The sequence below is a fragment of the Lithobates pipiens genome, unplaced genomic scaffold (assembly GCF_037356315.1).
Source record: "Lithobates pipiens isolate NorthernLeopardFrog02 unplaced genomic scaffold, aLitPip1_a1.2 Scaffold_16, whole genome shotgun sequence".
Taxonomy (NCBI): domain Eukaryota; kingdom Metazoa; phylum Chordata; class Amphibia; order Anura; family Ranidae; genus Lithobates; species Lithobates pipiens.
Window position 1 is genome coordinate 533332855 of NW_027507748.1, and position 19076 is coordinate 533351930.

A 19076-nucleotide genomic window follows, 5' to 3' on the forward strand; every position below is an offset into this window, starting at 1 on the left:
TCTCTGAAAAATGGCCAAGAAATCATAAATTCTGCTAGGGTATGTAAACTTACAAGCAAAACTGATTTCAATGGAAAATTCCAAATATATACAAACAATTTTACACAGTATTCAAACCTCTGTTCTTATCAGTGGTTAACCAGATAGCACTTTGCCTTGCAAATCCTAGGTTTCAAGTGCCAACAGGGACACTATGTGGAGTTTATATGTCCGCCTAGTAATTCCGCTACATGCTTTGGTTATCTAGCTTAAAAGGGGTTGTAAACCCTCAAGGTTTTTCACCCTAATGCATTCTATGCATTAAGGTGAAAAACCTTTAGTGCAGCAGCCCCCCTTTTACTTGTCTGACCCCGATCTTTCCAGCGTCGAGAACGAGCCCAGCAGCTCCAGCCGCTGTCTCAAGTCCTCACTGGATAGAAGAGGAGGAGGATTGGGGCCACTCTGTGCAAAACCCCCTGCACAGAGGCAAGTATACCATATATGTTATTATATTAGTATAATTATAATATTTGGGACAAACAAACAAACAAACAAACAAACACACAAACACACACACACACAGTAGGTTTAGGAGAATATTTCTTGCACCTACGGGTAAGCCAAAAGGCCCATACGCACAATTGGACTTTTTGACAACATACATGCAAATGTGTGTACGCTCCATCGGACAAACTTTTTCGGTTTTCATCAGACTTTCGTTGGCTGTGCAAACGGACAAACTTTTCGACAACATAAGTCTGATGAAGCAAAGTGCGATTGTGTGTACAGAAAAATATTGGACTTTACAAACACTCATGCTGAGAACCAAACGCAAAAGATCAGACAATACAGAAGTTGACCAAAGGTGGCGGTAAAGAGCAGAAAAACCACGTGATTTGATGAAAGTTGGCTGAAAAAGTGTGTATACTTAACAAGTTCAGGGCCAACGCCCTTTGTACAAAAATCCATGGGAAAGTTTGTATAAATATATGAGGCTATGTATGAGGCTTTAATCTAGGCTACCTGTAGGTAAAAGTGGTCTGTAAGAGTTTATAACCACTTTAAGCCAATAACACTGGTCTTAACCACTTCAGCCCCGTACCAATTTTCAGCCTAAGGACCAGAGGTCTTTTTACAATTTCGCACTGCACTGCTTTAACTGGTAATTGCGCGGTCATGCAATGTTGTACCCAAACGAAATTTGCGTCCTTTTCTTCCCACAAATAGAGCTTTCTTTTGATGGTATTTGATTGCCTCTGCGATTCTTATTTTTTGCGATATAAATGGAAAAAGGCCGAAAATTTTGAAAAATATATATTTATATTTATTATATATATATACACATACATACATACATACATACATACATACATATTCTTTTTGTTATAAGAAAAATCGAATAAACTAAATTTTAGTCATACATTTAGGGCAAAATGTATTCAGCCACATGTCTTTAGTAAAAAAAAAAAAAATTTCAATAAGCGTATATTTATTGGTTTGCGCAAAAGTTATAGCGTCTACAAACTAGAGCACATTTTCTGGAATTTACACAGCTTTTAATTTATGACTGCCCATCTCATTTCTTGAGGTGCTAAAATGGCAGGGCAGTACAATCCCCCCCCCCCCCCCAAACGATCTCATTTTGGAAAGTAGACACCCCAAGGAAATTGCTGAGGGGTATGTTGAGCCCATTGAATATTTATTTTTTTTTGTCCTAAGGGATTGAATAATGACAAAAAAAAATAAATTTACAAAAAGTTGTCACTAAATGATATATTGCTCACACATGCCATGGTTATATGTGGAATTGCACCCCAAAATATAGTCTGCTACTTCTCCCGAGTATGGGGATACCACATGTGTGGGACTTTTTGGGAGCTTAGTCGTGCACGGCACCCCGAAAACCAATCACTGCCTTCAGGATTTCTAAGGGTGAAAAATTTTGATTTCACTCCTCACTACCCATCAGTTTCGAAGGCCATAAAATGCCAAAATAGCACAAAACCCCCCCAAAATGACCCCATTTTGGAAAGTAGACACCCCAAGCTATTTGCTGAGAGACATGTTGAGTCCATGGAATATTTTATATTTTGCCACAAGTTGCGGGAATATTTCAAACTTTTTTTTTTTTTGCACAAAGTTGTCACAAAATGATATATTGCTCACACATGCTATGGGCATATGTGAAATTACACCCCAAAATACATTCTGCTGCTTCTCCTGAGTATGAGGATACCACGTGTGGGACTTTTTGGGAGCCTAGCCGCATACAGGACCCCGAAATCCAAGCACTGCCTTCAGGATTTCTAAGGGCATTAATTTATTTTACTCCTCACTACCTATTACAGTTTTGAAGGCCATAAAATGCCAAAATAGCACAAAACCCCCCCAAATGACCCCCATTTTGGAAAGTAGACACCCCAAGCTGTTTGCTGAGGGGCATGTTGAGACCATTGAATATTTTTTTTGTCCCAAGGGATTGAATAATGACAAAAAATTAAAATAATTTTTTTATTTTTTACAAAAAGTTGTCACTAAATTATATATTGCTCACACATGCCATGGTTATATGTGAAATTGCACCCCAAAATAAATTTTGCTGCTTCTCCTGAGTACGGGCATACCACATGTGTGGGACTTTTTGCGAGCCTAGCTGCGTACGGGGCCCCGAAAACCAATCACCGCCTTCAGGATTTCTAAGGGTGAAATTTTTTGATTTCACTCCTCACTACCTATCGTAGTTTCGAAGGCCATAAAATGCCAAAATAGCACAAACCCCCCCCCCCCCCCCCAAATGACCCCATTTTGGAAAGTAGACACCCCAAGCTATTTGCTGAGAGTCATGTTGGCTGAACGAAAAAAAAGGATTGATCGGTGGGTATGCCCCCCATTAGAATACCTCCTTTCATCCACCCACTTCTAATGATGGACATACATGCACCATTTATATATGCCGAAGCATGGGGGCATCCCCCCACAAAAAAGTTAGGCCACGGTCCGATCGCACCCCCCACCCGCTGGAAGGCAAGCACGTACATGCCCTTCTGTTGACGTACATTGGCATGCGGCGGTACTTAAGTGGTTAAGCAGGTAGAAATCATAAGTCTATAAACCTAAACTTGCAAGGAGAATCCTCGTTGACAAAGGGGGATTATACTAGCAGTAAAATATTCAATAGTAATCAAATGTCATTTGGGAAAATGAAACATGGAATTAAAGGCTGATAAGTGGCATATTCTAAACTCTTTTTTGCTTGAGTTTTCAGAAATAAGTCACTAGGACACAAAAGTACTACATATGTTAACCTACTTTCTTCTCTCTTCTCTCCACTTGGCGATCTCTTCTGCTGTGTCAAGCTTAATTCGCTTTGCTCCAGGTCCATGCATCTAGAAAACAGATTTTGGAAGCTCATGAAATTAACATCTCTGCATTGAATCATGAAATGGTTAGAAGTAATGACTCAAAAAGAACAATTTGGTAAGGTTGCTTAAAGTGCCTCTAAAGCTAAAGCATTTTTTACCTGAATGCATTCCCTGCAGTAAAGTTATATTAAATCCCAGTGCTTTTCAGTATGCCACTCGTTAGGCACTATGTATCTATATGGCGGGAGTGTCCGAAGTTGTGGGGGTTTCTGGAACAAGGTTCTTGCCCCGATATAGAAAATTTTGGAGATTCCGGTTCTTCAAAAACCCTGCATTGCCTTCTTACATAAACACAAGTTGAGCATCTTCCCCACTATAAACAGCGATTCATTTGGCAGAAAAACCTACTATAGCCAATTCCTGGAAGAAGACCTCTGTGCATATCTTGCTATATAGGCGAAAGGTGTTCTGGATCATGTTTAAATGAACAAATTGCCAACATGATTCATGACACCACTAAGTGATTTGATCTGGAGCCCCTGGGCCAACTATGTTCAGGTGAGGCTGTAAGAAATCTGAACAAGTTTGGCTCACCTTCTCTCTGGGTTACTATATTTCTCTTTTCTTTTTTCCCCTATTCCCTTTGTTCTCTGTATTTTATGCCTCTGTCCTTTGTGAGAATTCTCCTGTGTAGGACCTCTCCCCCTGGTTATCTCTTGGCTGGTCGCAAATAGAACTCGACACTCTTCTTATATTACTCTAGAACAGTGTATGGTTTCTCTCTACCATCTTCTATATGAGCTGCTACTATGCTCTATATGTGTTTATTTTGCTCTATTGATGACTCTAGTTATAGGGTTGTGTATCATATACTGTGTATTTGGAAAAACTGTGCGAGAGTTATGGCCGTTTTAAAGAATACTGTGATTTATATCGGTCTAACTTTAATTTTTTCAATAAACATTATTGAAAGTAAAGTGATATTAAAGGATTTTTTGTGTTTAAAAATAACAAACGTGTTATACTAACCTGCACTGTGCACCAGTTTTGCACAGAGCAGCCCAGATCCTCCTCTTCTCGGGTCCCTCCCTAGTGCTCCTGCACCCTCCCTCCTGTCCCAGGCAGCTTGCTGTGGGGGCACCCGAGCTGAGACTATGTGTTTCCATTCAGATACGGAGCTGAGGATCAGCCCAACCCCCTCTCTCCCCTCATTGGCTCACTGACTTTGAAAACAGCGGGAGCCAATGGCTCCTGTTACTGCATCTCAGCCCATGAGGTGCAAGAGACACAGGAGAGCCTTGGCTCTTATGTAAATCGCTGGAAAACCATTCAGCCTTTACAACCACATTAAAAAGGTATATGTTTTTGGACTTCCTGTGCCCCTTCCACCTCTAAACACTTAACTTATTCCTGGATTGAAACTGAGGGGGAATGTGAAACTCCAGTTTGTGGCCCTGCGATACAACCTCCTGCATCCAAGCGTCTGAGAACTGCCAACTGTCTGCAAAGGTTAACAAATGTCACACCACTTTGGAAAGTGGGGTGCACCTTAATGTCAACAAAGACTTCTATGAGAGTTTTGCAGACTTGCAGTTTTGCAGACCAAGAAGTGAACCAAGCTTGGGAACGGGGTCCATAAATCCTGTAAGTGATCACTAAAGAGGGAATAGAGGGTCAACTTCCACTGCCATGACCACCAATATGGGGTGTTATTACATCCACTTTCATCAACGCTGAGGAATTTCTATGTTGCTAAGACACTGCCAGACAAATCTAACCCATCACATGTGCTCTCTCTCCCTGATCACAAAAACTGAGCTCAGCAATGCTGTGGCAGAGGAGAAAGTGGACCCCACATGTCCAGGGTTTTGGGAGCTCTTCTATGATGGTTGGGGTGGGCAGTATCGGCTGGTGAAGTCTTAGCATCATTCTAGCAATAAGGCTTATGGAGGTACATAAATGGTCTACACCTATAGCAAGGGCATTATCCAACTTTAGTCAAAGCTGCTCAGTTTGTTTTTATCTACAGGCACCCCTTACCTGTATAGACAGTTTTTTTTTGTAAAAGGTGAACAGTTTTTAACCACTTTAATACAGGGCACTTCCACCCCTTCCCGCCTAGGAAGATTTTTGGTTTCAGCACTGTCACTCTTTGAATGACAATTGTGTGGTCATGCAACACTGTACATATATGAAATTTTTATAATTATTTTTTGGAGACAGATAGAGCTTTCTTTTGGTGGTATTTAATCACCACTGGGTTTTTCATTTTTTGCTAAAAATACACAAAAAAAAATAAAATAAAATACAAACACCACACACACTAACCAAAAGGAAGAAGATTCTTATTTACAACATTTTAACCACTTCCCACCCAGCCAATGCACATACACGGCCGGGTGGGAGCCGTCTACTTCTGATAGGACGTTCAGGAACGTCCTTCAGAAGGAGCGGGATCGTGCCTGCGCAGCGGCACGTTCCCGATGTGCTCGTGTCCCCCGGACACGGCGCATCTCAGATCGGCAGGAGGGCTCCGTGATTGGCCCTCCTGATCACATGACAGCCGTGTCCAATCACGGCCATCATGTGATGTAAACAAACAGCCGGTTGCTAGGCAATCGGCTCCTACTCTCCTCACACAGAAGTCATCGCTGAGGAGAGGAGAGCAGATCGCTGCAGCCAGCTGATGATCAGTGAGTATGAGCTGTTTTTTTTACAGCTTTTTACTCACTGATCACCAGTCTAGTGTAAACACACAACACAGTATAAAACACAATGTCCCCACATATGTCCCCAAAACACACATATCCCCAAATAATAAAAACATGTCCCCCACATATGTCCCACTAAAATCACATGTCCCAATGATTATCTGCACACATATGTACGCGATCACCTGCACACATATGTACATGATCATTTGCATACATATGTCCGTGATCACACAAACCAATTATTATACACTTAACGGAATTTTTTTTACCAAAAACATGTAGCAGAATACATTTTGGCTTAAATTTATGACAAAATTTGATTTTATTGGATTTCTTTTAAAATAGAAAAGAAAATATTGTTTTTTTTTCCAAATGTACGCTTTTTTTGCGCTTATATCGCAAAAAATAAAAAAAACGGAGTCGTGAATAAATAGCACCAAAATAAAAGCTCTATTTGTGCGAACAAAATGATAAAAATCTCATTTGGGTACAGTGTAGCATGACCGCACAATTGTCACTGAAAGCGCTAGAGCGATGAAAGCTGAAAATTGGGCTGGGAAGGAAGGGGGCGAAAGTGCCCTGTATTGAAGTGGTTAAACTAATGGGCACTGACGGGGCTGTATTGATAATCAGGGCACTGATAACAGGCATTTCCTATTTACACAGCTGATCACATGTTAAAGAGCCTACATCATAGGCTCTTTACCATGATCGGTGATGTGTCCAAAGTACACACCACACCAACATTTGCCATGCAGCATGCCCCTTGGGGGCTTACACAAGTGGCCCATTCTGAAAGATGTCCTATGACGTCCAGTCAGAGTGGTAGAGCCACAGCCCAGCTGTCAATATGCTATAGGCCAGGAAGGAGTTAAAGAAATTAACTTTTCAAAGTGCAAAAAAATAAAAAATAAAAAGAACAAAATTACCCATATTTGCTACATCTATGTAGTACTTCTATTTAGCCACCAGCTGCCACCCTTAAAGTTTGTGTCTATTTATATGTAACAAACCCATAATGCCCGATGGCTACTTTAAAACAATGTCTGTAAGGCTTCATTCCCACAAGGCAGATCCGCTGCCTCCGAGTCCGCCTCTGTCCTCCGACTCAGCAGGAGATCTCTCTGTTGATCTCCGCTGAGCCGGCGGATGACAGGTCCCTCTCTGCTCAGTGAGCGGGGAGGGGCTTGTCGAGCGCCGCTGCTTGCTATGGAGAGATCAGATGAAAGCGGAACAGCATGTCCGTTTTTATCAGCTCTCACCCAATCCGATAGCGACGGATCCAGACGTAGGACCATCCCTTCTGCTTTTGGCTGATCGGACTGGGTCAGATATCAGCGGACATGTCACTGCTGACATCCGTTGCTCCATAGACCAGCATGGAGTGCCCGTTCAGGTCATCTGTCAAAACTGACAGGCGGACCTTAACAGTCCGACAGTGTGAAAGGGGCCTAAAAGCAAACACATCGCATACTTTTCTGGGAGATAGATTTCAATTTGCATGGCTGGTATGCAGAATAAATCATCAGCATATACTCTGTCATTACATTCAGACTGCACCAAGCACTGATACGTTTCCTCTAGCAGATACGTCAAATGTCAGAACTGCATCCTTAAAAAGACAATTACATTTGTGACTTACGTTTTTCCAGTGAAATTGTACCAGCTTCTCATGTGCGTTGAAACTGCAGCCCGCTTCCCGGCACTACTGACACAAAGAAAAGTGTACAAGGAAAATGGGTACTTGGATAGCAGACCTGTATATTGTGATCTGTCTCTTTCTGTACATTCTCCTAGATTCAACAGTTTTCAAAAAACAGAACTTGTATGAACAGCAACAGTAGGCTGCCACTGCTGATCTCTGCTTCAAATGCTAGTTGCCCGATTGCCATACTGATCCTGTGGCTTCAGTGCTTTTGAGTTACTGTCCTGTCCAGAGTGTTCACTGACTTAACTCAGCAAAATCCAAGACTATGTGCAAGAGCCAAAGCAGAAATTAAGCCGGAAACTCGATAACTCCTTGGTAATATCCTTTATTTGGCTACATCATATATACACAAACACAGGATTAATGCTGACACGTTTCGGCTATTACAGCCTTACTCATCCTGAAACATGTCTGCATTGATCCTGTGTATGATGTAGACAAATAAAAGGATATTACCAAGGAGTTACCAGCTTATTTTCTGCTATGGATGATGTTTGAACAGGGGAATGGGGATCCCCCAGCCTGAGCAACAAATCTTACCAAGTATTTTTCAATTGTGTGGATGAGCTTGGGTATCTTCATCTTGTACTTTATGTATTTATATATATTGCTACAAACAGGCAATTGAAAAGACTTAAAATAGATTTTTTTTTTTTTTTTTAATCGATAAATGGTGAGGAATACAAAATAAAAGCAAACACAATGATCAAGGTAAACCAACGTTGGATAATGCAACAAAAGTTGGACAGCTTTTAAATTATAAATATATTGTGAAGGATAAATTCTTTAATTCTAATTCTATTTAGCCAGTTTTGTGATTCAGATGTGAACTCCAGTGCTGTTGTACACTACAGCTTTCTCAATGAACCCATCACATGTCTGAACAGTGAGAGCAGCAGTTGAGAGAGGAGGTCATTCCTGTGCTGCCCCTGTAAGCACATTTACTGCATTATGACCAATAACCCAGAAATTGTGCGAATATTAAGTAAAAATATTTTTTTATAAATAGAACTAACTTAAAATCAATAAATGTACATAAACAACTGAACACAATAGCTTTTGTTTAATATCTGCCTGGAGTTCAATTTTATGTCCAGGTACTAAGCAGAATACTATCGCTGGAGCGAACAAAAAGTTGTAGGATAATGGCCTAGGACACTACGTACAGTGGCTAACATTTGTATGCATGCAATTAACAGTCTATATGCAATGACACAAAGAAAACAGTTTTCAGTGTGCCCCGTTCACACCACTGTGCTGGCCTGATGTACAGGGCCAAAGAAAGCAGACGTAGCATTTTGTGCTGCTGTATGAAAACTTGTGTACATTTGTATATTCCCAATAAAGTTTAGAAAAGTTTAGAAGTCTTTAGAAAAGTGTTAACGGCACATCAACCTCTTAACAACCAGTAAAATAAACACCAGCCTGCACGCTAAAACAGAACAGTAGTGTGAATGGAACCAAGGTTTTTCCCACAGGTGCTAGGCTGCTATACTTTATGTACATAAATTGTAACAATCTATGTACCGTGTTTGATCTTACCTTTACATGTTGCGAGATATGTTCATTATACTTTTCTTGATTGCAAAAGCCTCTGTCACATGTATCACAGTAATGTGTGTAAACTGGTTCTTTTTTCTGTTTTCTCTAAAAGTATAACGCAAGCACAAAACATTTGAGTCTTTTTCATACAAAAGCACTGTCAGATGACCTAACATGCATGCAAAATTGTAATCAAAAGGGAAAACTAAAAAACAAAAACAAACAAACAAACCAAACAAACAAACAAACCACACACGAGAAAGTGTAAGGAAAGGCTATAAACTCCTTATTTATTGTCATCTATGTCTCATTGGGGAGATTTGTCTTCACTTCTTGTTCCATAGCTAAAACAGGATGTGAGAGGAAATTCCTCTAGTGAGGGAATCCCCGGTAGTCACCAGGGTCACCGAATTGGAAGATTTCCCCTCAATTTTCTTTCCCTGCACTCACGGTGATAATGGCAAATAAGACAGAGAGACTCTTCCTAATGGGGGGCACAGACAGCAATAAAAACTGACAGATGTTCTAATCCCTCTCCACTCTAATCAAAACTAAAAAACACAAATGTGTCTTAAAGTGCAATTAAACAAAATGTTTTTCTTTTAAACGGACAGGTAGTGCTGTGCTGAAGCGACTCCCAAGCACATGCGCGGGAGTGAAGTCATCGTGGCCCGATGATTCAAGTAGCCAAATGAAGCAAACCCAAAAAAGGAAGAGTAGGAAAAGATAGGAACACCCGGGACCAGCTGGAGGGCATCATTTGTGCATACTAGCACATTATGGCATAAAGCTCCTCAGAACCCTTTTTTTTTTTTTAAATAGCAGAGTTTAACTTATACATTAAGACCGCTTAATAAATGGTGTATACACTCACCAAAAACATTGCATCTACAAGTTTAAAAGAAATGTGCAGGAGAGATCTGCATGTTGCCACTGATGACCACCTCCAAAAACAGATAAATGCACTACAAGTCCCTTCAAAAACTTCTAGAACGCTAGCAACGATGAGAAGATTCTCCAGAGTATAGTCACCAGAACTGATTAAAATTGTGCTTAGTATGATTCCTTTAAAATAGCAAATCATGAGTCTGAAAGCACAGACATGACAGATTAACACTGATGACCATTGGAGAAATGACAAACAGCTGGGAGGTGTAGCAGCTTCCAGGATTTTAGACTTAACGAGACCTGGACTGCTGATGCTATTGAATCAATGGAATGATAGTCTGTACCTATTTCTGTATGTAGGGTGGCTCATTAACCTCCACAGTGATAGGCTCCCCATGGTAATGTCTCCCCATGCACAGGAATAAAAAGTGACATTAACTTATACTAGGTGAAGACACATTGGAGTGCATCATCCAATACTGCAATTCCATCACTTGCTTCAGGACCAGGCATATTTTCCGATGCCTGCTTACCTTCACTGCTTTTCAGCAAAGCCTTTTACTCACAAGGTATAAGTGATACTTCACAAAAACCCAAGCCAAGTAAAGTCACTGGTGTTGTCTATCACAACTTAAAGTGGTTCTAAAGTCATTAGGTTTTTCACCTTAATACATTCAAATCCGTCCCCCCCCCCCCCCCGAGTTCATTGACAGACACAGCCTTCTTTATTCAGAACCATAGGTTATAATGCCCCTTACAGGCGTAGGACACTAGGCAGAAAAAAAAAAAATGGACTTGGCTACGCCCATGGGCAGTCCTAGGTGCTATACACCCCCCTCCCCCTCCTCTCTGCTATATGCCTTCAGTTATGTAACTATCAGAAGTATTAAAACGCCATAGAGAGGCGAGTGCTGTGTCTGTCAATGAACTCAGAAACTGATTTTACGTTAAGTAAAAAATCCTATTTTCTCATTGACAGACACAGCCTTTTTTTTTTATTCAGAACCATTTGGATGTCCCAAAGCAGTGCCAAACATAATGTAAGTTGCTGGTCAGGTTGGTACTTAGTCACGCTTTTTGACGCCACTTCCGGCCCTCTGGTTCGCCGGTCTGAAGGCCTGGAACACACGTCAATATCGAATGCGGAAGGACCTTCGTTTGGTCGGAGACTGAGTCTTTCGGTCAGAGCGAGCAGCCCCAGTGCCAGGTCAGGCACAACCATGTAAGGAGCCATTTGGCTGTCTGTTTTTTTATTCATTTTTATTAAAGTCAGTATTACGCTGTGGATCCTTTTGTATTTCATATTTGTCCCATTTTAACAAGATCTCCATTTGCAGGGGTCTCATATGGAACTGAGCGTACGGGACTTCCTCGAACAGACACCATCAGGCCCAGTACCCGCATGCAATCCGCAGGGAGACCCACCTGGGGGCTGCTGCCTGTAACTTCTGGAAGGACCATGCTTGCCCAAGCAGAATCCAGAGTCCGACCCAGATACACCAATTTCCGAACTGGACTCAAACGCAAACTTTTGGTAATTCATCATCCACCGAAAATCTGCCAAAGTCTGAACAGTGATCTCCATGTCGCCACTCAGGGCCGCTGGGGACCCTGCACACAGCAGGTGGTCATCCAGGTAGCCCAAAACAGTAATTTCCCGCTGGTGCAGCAGCACCAGAAGCGAGGCCACCACTTTGGTGAAGACCCAAGGAGCAGAGGCGAGACCAAAAGGGTAACACTGCAAACCGATAATGCGTCTCTCCCACAGCAAAGCTGGTGCTGTGCACAAATCAGAATGTGCAGGTAGGCATCCTTGATGTTGGAGGCAAAAAAGTCCCTCTGATGAAGAGATGCCACTACAGAGCGAATGAACTCCATTCTGGACTTCTGCACTAACACATAGCGGTTCAGGGCCTTGGAGGTCCAGAATCGGACATACCGTACCCTCTTTTTTGGGGATCGTAAATAGGTTTGAATAAAAGCCCTGGAACCAGGACATTCACCCCTTGGTGCAACAGGCCTTGCACTGTTCCCCGGAGGGTTAACAAGCAGTCCGGAGACAGATGCAGATTGGACGGAAAAAATCTGCTTGGGGGACAAGTCTGAAACTCAATCTTGTAACCAGACATAATCACTTCGTGGACCCACTTGTCATTTATCAGTGAGGTTCACGGGCCCGGAAACCAGTGAAGATGTCCCCTCACCCAGACTGTGGACGAGGGCACCTCTTCATGCCGAAGGAGCCTGATCTGTGGGTCTGAAGAAGCTCGCTCTCGGTTTGCCCGACCAGGGCCGCTTGGGACCTCCCAAGGTGGGCTTGAAAGGCTTCGAGCCTTTGTCAATGGATCCTAAGGGACAAAAAAAAACTGTGTGCCAAGAAGGAAGGGCCACGCTTGCGACTTTACTCCTTCCCCTTCTTTGACTGTGGAAGAAAAGTACCCCCCCCCCCACCCCCGTGACACTCTTAATGATATCATCCAGAGTGACCCCAAACGATCGCAGATCAGCTATGGCCTTTTTAGAGGCTTGGTCAGCAGTCCAACACTTCAGCCACAGTACCAGTCAAAGCACTACAAACAGATAGCTTAGAAAGCAAGGGAGCTGCGTCCAAAGACGTTGCAGACAAACTGCAGCCCCTGGACCAGTTGGTCTGCTAATTCCATGAAGGCAGGACGAAACTGGTCACCTTCCAGGTCACGGTGCAACATCTTTGCCCATTCTGTCAGCGTTTGCGACACCAGAGCAATAGCCAAAACTCTGAACCCACAATAGAGAACATAGTGCGACTCAGAGACTCTGTGTTCCTGTCAGCTGGGTCTTTAAAGGCCAGAGAGTCCTCAACAGGAATCAGTAGTTTTGTTCAACCGAGAAATCGCCACAGATGGAGTAGCCCATTTTTGAGCAGACTCTCCTCAAAGGGATAATACACAGCAAAACACTTTGGGATCACAAAAGGGGCATTTTGGATGCTCCCATTCTTTATAGACAAACTTGTCAAAAAAGGAGGGATAAGGGAACACCTTTGCTGCGCGAGGTGGCTTGTGGGTGCCAAAAGAGAGCGGCACCTCCACCTCAGCCTCCATTTTTAACGTTTCCCACACAGAAGCAATTAATCCACCACCACTTTCTCGTGCACAGCCACTGGGGCAGAGGAATCATCCTCACTGTCTGAAAGATCTAGGAGCGCATCCACAAAACCCACAGGGTGGGCCCAATCCACGGCAACCGAATCAGATTCGGAGACCGATGATGCAGGGGAAGGTGGGTGGGGGGGCGCTTCTTTCTAGTCCGCCACCCAAGAGCCACCTGCACCGGGACACAAAGGACTCCAGGGCCGCCGTCAGTGTGTCAATGGATGACTGGGATCCAGCGGGACCTGCAGCCTCTGACAGGGAGTCAGGTATGAAAACGAGACTGCATAGGAGAGAGAAGAAGAAAAAAAATAAATAAATAAATAATAAAAAAAAAAGCCCCCCACGCCAAGAGTGACCACTACAATGGGGCACCCCCCACACCAGTAGTGGTACCAGACCACCAGGACATGCAGCATAGAGGAGGGATCCCCCAGACTCGCCACCCCACTAGCGTAGCGCTTGCTACCTAAGATGTAGTCCTACACACATGGCATCCAAGGGAAAAGAAAACACAGGAGTCAGCGCCAGGTTAAAAGGAGGAGCTTCCGCCTGCCAAAAATGCAGTCTTGGGCTACACAGTAATGGACGCCATTGCCAGAGCGAAAAGCCGTCATATCATGGCCGGTGTCTTATAATATAAGGTCCTCCATCCGATAGTGTCCGCTGCGTACTGCGCATGCGCAGTACACAGCAACACAGATTCCGAAAATTGCCGAGGACGAACGGCGCCTGCGCCGTGAGTCCAGGTTCTATCCCCACTATCCAAGTGGACATAGAGTAGGAATATAAAAGAGCCGAGCGCAGCGAGGCCAAGCCCGAATCGTGGCGAGCGAAGCTCACCCGCAAGGGGCCCTCTAATATTCACAACCCTATGTCCGCTTGGATGGTGGGGCTACCACCTCCACTCACGGCGCAGGCGCCGTTCATCTTCGGAGATTTTTCGAAGCTTCGTCTGCATGCGCAGTACGGCGCTGACACTATATGATGGCCGGACACTATATGGCAGAACACCGGCGATAGTACAGTATCAAGCACTAGGGAAAAGGACGCCGGCTATATGGCAAAATGGTCGCACTACATGAGACTACCACTGTGTGCGCGAGTGAGAATCCGGGCACTGGACCCAGTGCCCCCCCCCCCCCCCCCACAAGCACATAAGCACAGCGCCTAGGCAACGCGCACCCCCAGCCCAGCAGTACTCAACCTTGTCCCCCAGGACTCACTACCCCATATTAGGGTTGCCACATCATCCCTTTAATCCAGGACACATATTACACAGGTTCTGTGGCTGATTAAGGTGATAATTAAACTCGCTTTATGCCTTATCTGCACTAAATCAGCCTCAGAACCTGTGTAATTAATATGTTTCCCGGATTAAAAGGGATGGAGGTGGCAACCCTACGCCATATGGAGGGGGATTACCAAGAGAACTTCAGGGCCAGTAAGAGAGGGTACAGTGACAGAGGGGACCCACAGGACCCACAGGACAGAAACTCCTCGCCAAAGTGGGGGGCTGTCTGCCACGAAGGACGCTGCTACTCAAACCGAGACCTGGTCGTATGTGATCTTGTGAGACATTTCAACTCTCAGGGCTAGCCTCCGTCCAGTGGGGCTATGTCACGGTTGACCAAGCACATAGCTGCGGTCTGCATGTGCTCGCTGGCCAAACTGACCACTGGATCGAATGCCCAGCCCGGCAGTAGTTGATCTCACCGGAAAAATCCAGAAGAAAAAAAAAATAAAAAAAAAATAAAAAAAAATTTCCAGGACAAGAGATCCCAGCAGGGAACTAGGTTCTTACTCCTGACTAGGCAGAAAAAAACTGAAGGCCTATAGCAGAGAGTGGGGTGTATATCACCTAGGACTGCCCATGGGAGTATCCCAGTCTTTTTTGCCTCCTGTAGGGGGCTATATAACCATATAACCTATAGTTCTGAATAAAGAAGGCAGTGTCTGTCAATGAACGAATTAGAAAAAAAAAAAACTTCAGTTCATGTTTCTACCACAAATGCCTACCCAAGTTCTGTATCGATCCAGCAATGCACTCGTCTGCTGGTCTTCACTCCTGCCACTGTCACTCACATCCAGTGAGGAGGGAGCACGGGTGGGGCCCAACTGCAGAGTGCGTGTGTGAGAATGGACACACAGAGCCCAACTAAGGAGCAAGCCCGCATGTGCCACCATAGGAAGCAGCTTCCTATGGTGGCACACACAGAAGAGAAGGAGCCTTGAAAACTGGCAAGGGACCCCCAGAAGAGGATGTTGGGGGTGCTCTGTGCAATACCATGGCACAAAGCAGGCAAGTATAACATATTTTTAATTTTGGGGGGGGGGGAATAAAATAAAAAAATTTACTTTACAACCGCTTTAAATATAGCTTCCATTTTATAACTTGCACTAGAAAACAATGCAGTAGAACCAGGTTGCTATATGCAGGGTCAGTACTTATTACCCATGCAAGGTCCTTGTATAAGCCTTTTCCTTTTCTTGTGTGCATAAGACTGGTCTCGGTGGAAGACCACTGTGAAAATGTGTATACAGTTTACTTAGTACTTGAGCTTAATACCTTCTGCCCTTTGTTTCCATAACAACCATTTCCGGATTGCACGTGGCTTTCATGATGACCATACTGCTTAGTCCCACCTGAAAGAGAGAAATTAGATCTATGCAAGGTTGATAAGTTACATTAGTTATCTAATGCTCTTATGTACTTCAAAAGCTCCCGGTCACTTGTTTCCATAGTAACCAATTCCTATCCAATCACAAAAAGAACTGAGGATATAGCAGTGTTGTGATCCACATGACACTTCTCATTAGAAATGCTACAATAATTTGGATGACATTTTAACCCACAGATCTCTTGGATAATACTAGATGTGTCATCATTAACAGAACAGCGTGCGTTTGACATACGACATGCATATGCTGTTGAAATCAAATTAAGAAGAGCTTGCAGAACTTGGATATCAAATCTATAAACATCACAAGCTCCACCAGCCCTAATTAATCATGCGTTTTGCTGCCAGGCTGAACAATTAAGCTATACATTCTCTGGGTAATACTTTGAGCTGGAAAACTAATAATTTTCTACCTTATTTCTAACAAATACATTGGACTTATATATTCTCTCGCATATGTAGTGCCCCCTGGGATTACTGGGAGCAGGGAGTTACCTCCAGAGGCAGTGGGAAAGCTTACATTCAACCCAGGGCTGAGTCCATGGCTATAATGGGAAGTAAGAACAGAATTTGGGCACCGGTCACTAAGTATTTTTCAATGCTTTAATGAGAATTTGAGAGAAGTAGTAAGAGAGAGGTTTAGGGGAGGTTTCAGATACCCTTTTTGCAGATCACTTACAGACTCCTTGAATCCTAAAGGCAAAACCGCTTTCTTTTGTAAGATCTTCAATACCTGGATAGGTCTCTCATACAAACCTAGCAGCCGGTAGAATGTCTGGACAAGCCTTTCTCACAGACTTAGCAGCCAGTAGAACTCCTGGATAAGTCTCTTTTACAGACTTAACAGCCAGGAGCTAGTTACCTTGTTTAGATTGTAGAACAGCTTAACAGTACCAGAACCTTTAAGCCGACCCGGCGATACTGCAAACAGGATTAGATATAGATGCGTCCTCCAAACAAGTAACCAGGCCCTCCCGAGAGGCCAGCCTTCATCCGGGCTCTCTCCCCTGGATCTCCTCAGCTTGGCTTGGCTTTTTCCACACAGGCAAGACAGCCTAAGGACCACCTCAGGATTAGTAGGCCCAAGAGAGGCTTCTGGGCCTACTAGCAGAACTTATAGCAACACACCCTCGGGCCAGGAGGGCCCACAGGTTACGAACTGACTAAGAGCACATTGCATCTGTCCAATAAATACCCCCTCCCAGAATACGCAGCAGCAAGGAACCTCCTCTACTGGAACAGAACCAAATATACAATCAATTCTGAGCCGTTTAAAGCTCAACCAAAAACTAAATTTACACTATAGCCCCATTTTTTTTTTTTTTTTAGGAACAGGGGGCTACACATACCAATCCCGATAACATTTTTACTACAATATGTTCTTGGACTCTTAACCACTTCAACAAAATTGATGTCCCTTTTTCCCACAAAAAGAGCTTTCTTTTGTTGGTATTTGATCACTTCTGGAGGTTATTATTTTTAAACAAAAAAATAGCGACAATTTTGAAAAAAAAAAAAAATTATTCTTTACTATACTAAATATCCCAATATTTAAAAAAACATTTTTCCCCCCTCAGTTTAGGCCGATACGCATTCTTCTACATATTTTTGGTAGAAAAAAAAATAAAAATAAATTGCAATAAGCGTTTATTGATTGGTTTGCGCAAAAGTTATAGCGTCTACAAAATATGGGATAGTTTTATGGCATTTTTATTGATTTTATTTTTATTATTATTTTTTTACTAGTCATGGCGGCCATCAGCAATTTTTATTGTGACTGCGACATTATGGCGCTGTAATATTTTGTTCTGTTCTATGGTCTTATGGCTGCATAATCGTTAATGCAGGGCTCGACAAACCCCAGGCGCCAGGTCGCCAATGCGACCAGAATTCGCAACCTGGCACCTAAGCTGCCACCAGCCCACTCACTATCGATGCCCCAGACATGCAGCAGCATTAACACTGACTGCCGTCCTCCTCCACACTGAGCAGCGCCGCGCTGTGTGAAACTGACAAGCAATGGAGAGAGGAGGATCTGTCAGCCTGATGTCGGGGTCGGCGGGACCCAGCAGCTATCAAACACCAGCCAATGGGATCTGGGCGGGCCGATACGTGTATGTGGCCCGCCCCTTTTCTTAAGCATCCCAATCGTTGGCTGGTGTTTGATAGCTGCTGAGTCCCGCCCACCCCGGCCGGGTTCCGCCCACCCCGACATCAGGCTGAAATCTGACATATCCGCCTCTCTGTTACTTGTCAGTTTCACACCCCGGCTGGGTCCCGCCCATTCCGACATTAAGCTCAATTCTGACAGCTCCTCTGTTACATTTCAGTAACAGAGTGCTCTGTGTGAAACCTGCCAGTGTCAACCAGTGCCACCGCCAATCAGTGCCACCGCCAATCAGTGCCACCTGCTAGTGCCAACCAGTGCCACCTCCAATCAATGAATGAAATACTTGTATAGCGCACAATGCGAACTGAATGGCCTCTAGGCCAATCAATACCACCTGCAACCAGCAACCAGTGCCACCTGCCACCGCTAATCAGTGCCAGCGCCAACCAGTGCCACCTGCCAGTGCCAACCAGTGCCACCACCAATCAGTGCCACCATCAGTCAGTGCCACTTGCCAGTGCCACCGCCAATCAGTGTCACCGCCACCACAAATCAGTGCCACCTGCTAGTACCAACCAGTGCCACCAATCAATACCACCTGCAACCACCACCCAGTGCCACCTGCCACCACTCAGTGCCACCTACCAGTGCCACCTGCCAGTGCCACCGTCAGTCAGTGTCACCTGCCAGTGCCGAGTGTCACCGTCAATCAGTGCCATCTGCCACCGCCAATCAGTGCCAACCACTGCCACCTGCCAGTGCCAACCACTGCCACCACCAACCAGTGCCACCTGCCAATGCCACCGCCAATCAGTGCCAACTAGTGCCACTGCCAACCAGTGCCACCTGCCAACACCAACCAGTGCCCCCGCCAATCAGTGCCATCTGCCAGTGACAACTAGTGCCATCGCCAACCAGGGCCACCTGCCATCACCAACCAGTGCCACCTGCCACTGCCAAA

At 44.2% G+C, this 19076-nt stretch overlaps 1 protein-coding gene across 1 annotated transcript in view; it reads right to left on the minus strand.

Moving 5' to 3' along the window:
• NUFIP1 (nuclear FMR1 interacting protein 1) overlaps positions 1–19076 on the minus strand; it is a 51639-nt gene that overhangs the window by 15993 nt on the left and 16570 nt on the right. Inside the window, exons 2-5 of the mRNA XM_077483216.1 lie at positions 15894–15970; positions 9306–9410; positions 7698–7760; positions 3289–3365 (exon numbers count right to left, since the gene is read on the minus strand). Of these exons, the coding sequence (XP_077339342.1) occupies positions 3289–3365; positions 7698–7760; positions 9306–9410; positions 15894–15970 (322 nt within the window). The remainder of the gene's footprint in view (positions 1–3288; positions 3366–7697; positions 7761–9305; positions 9411–15893; positions 15971–19076) is intronic.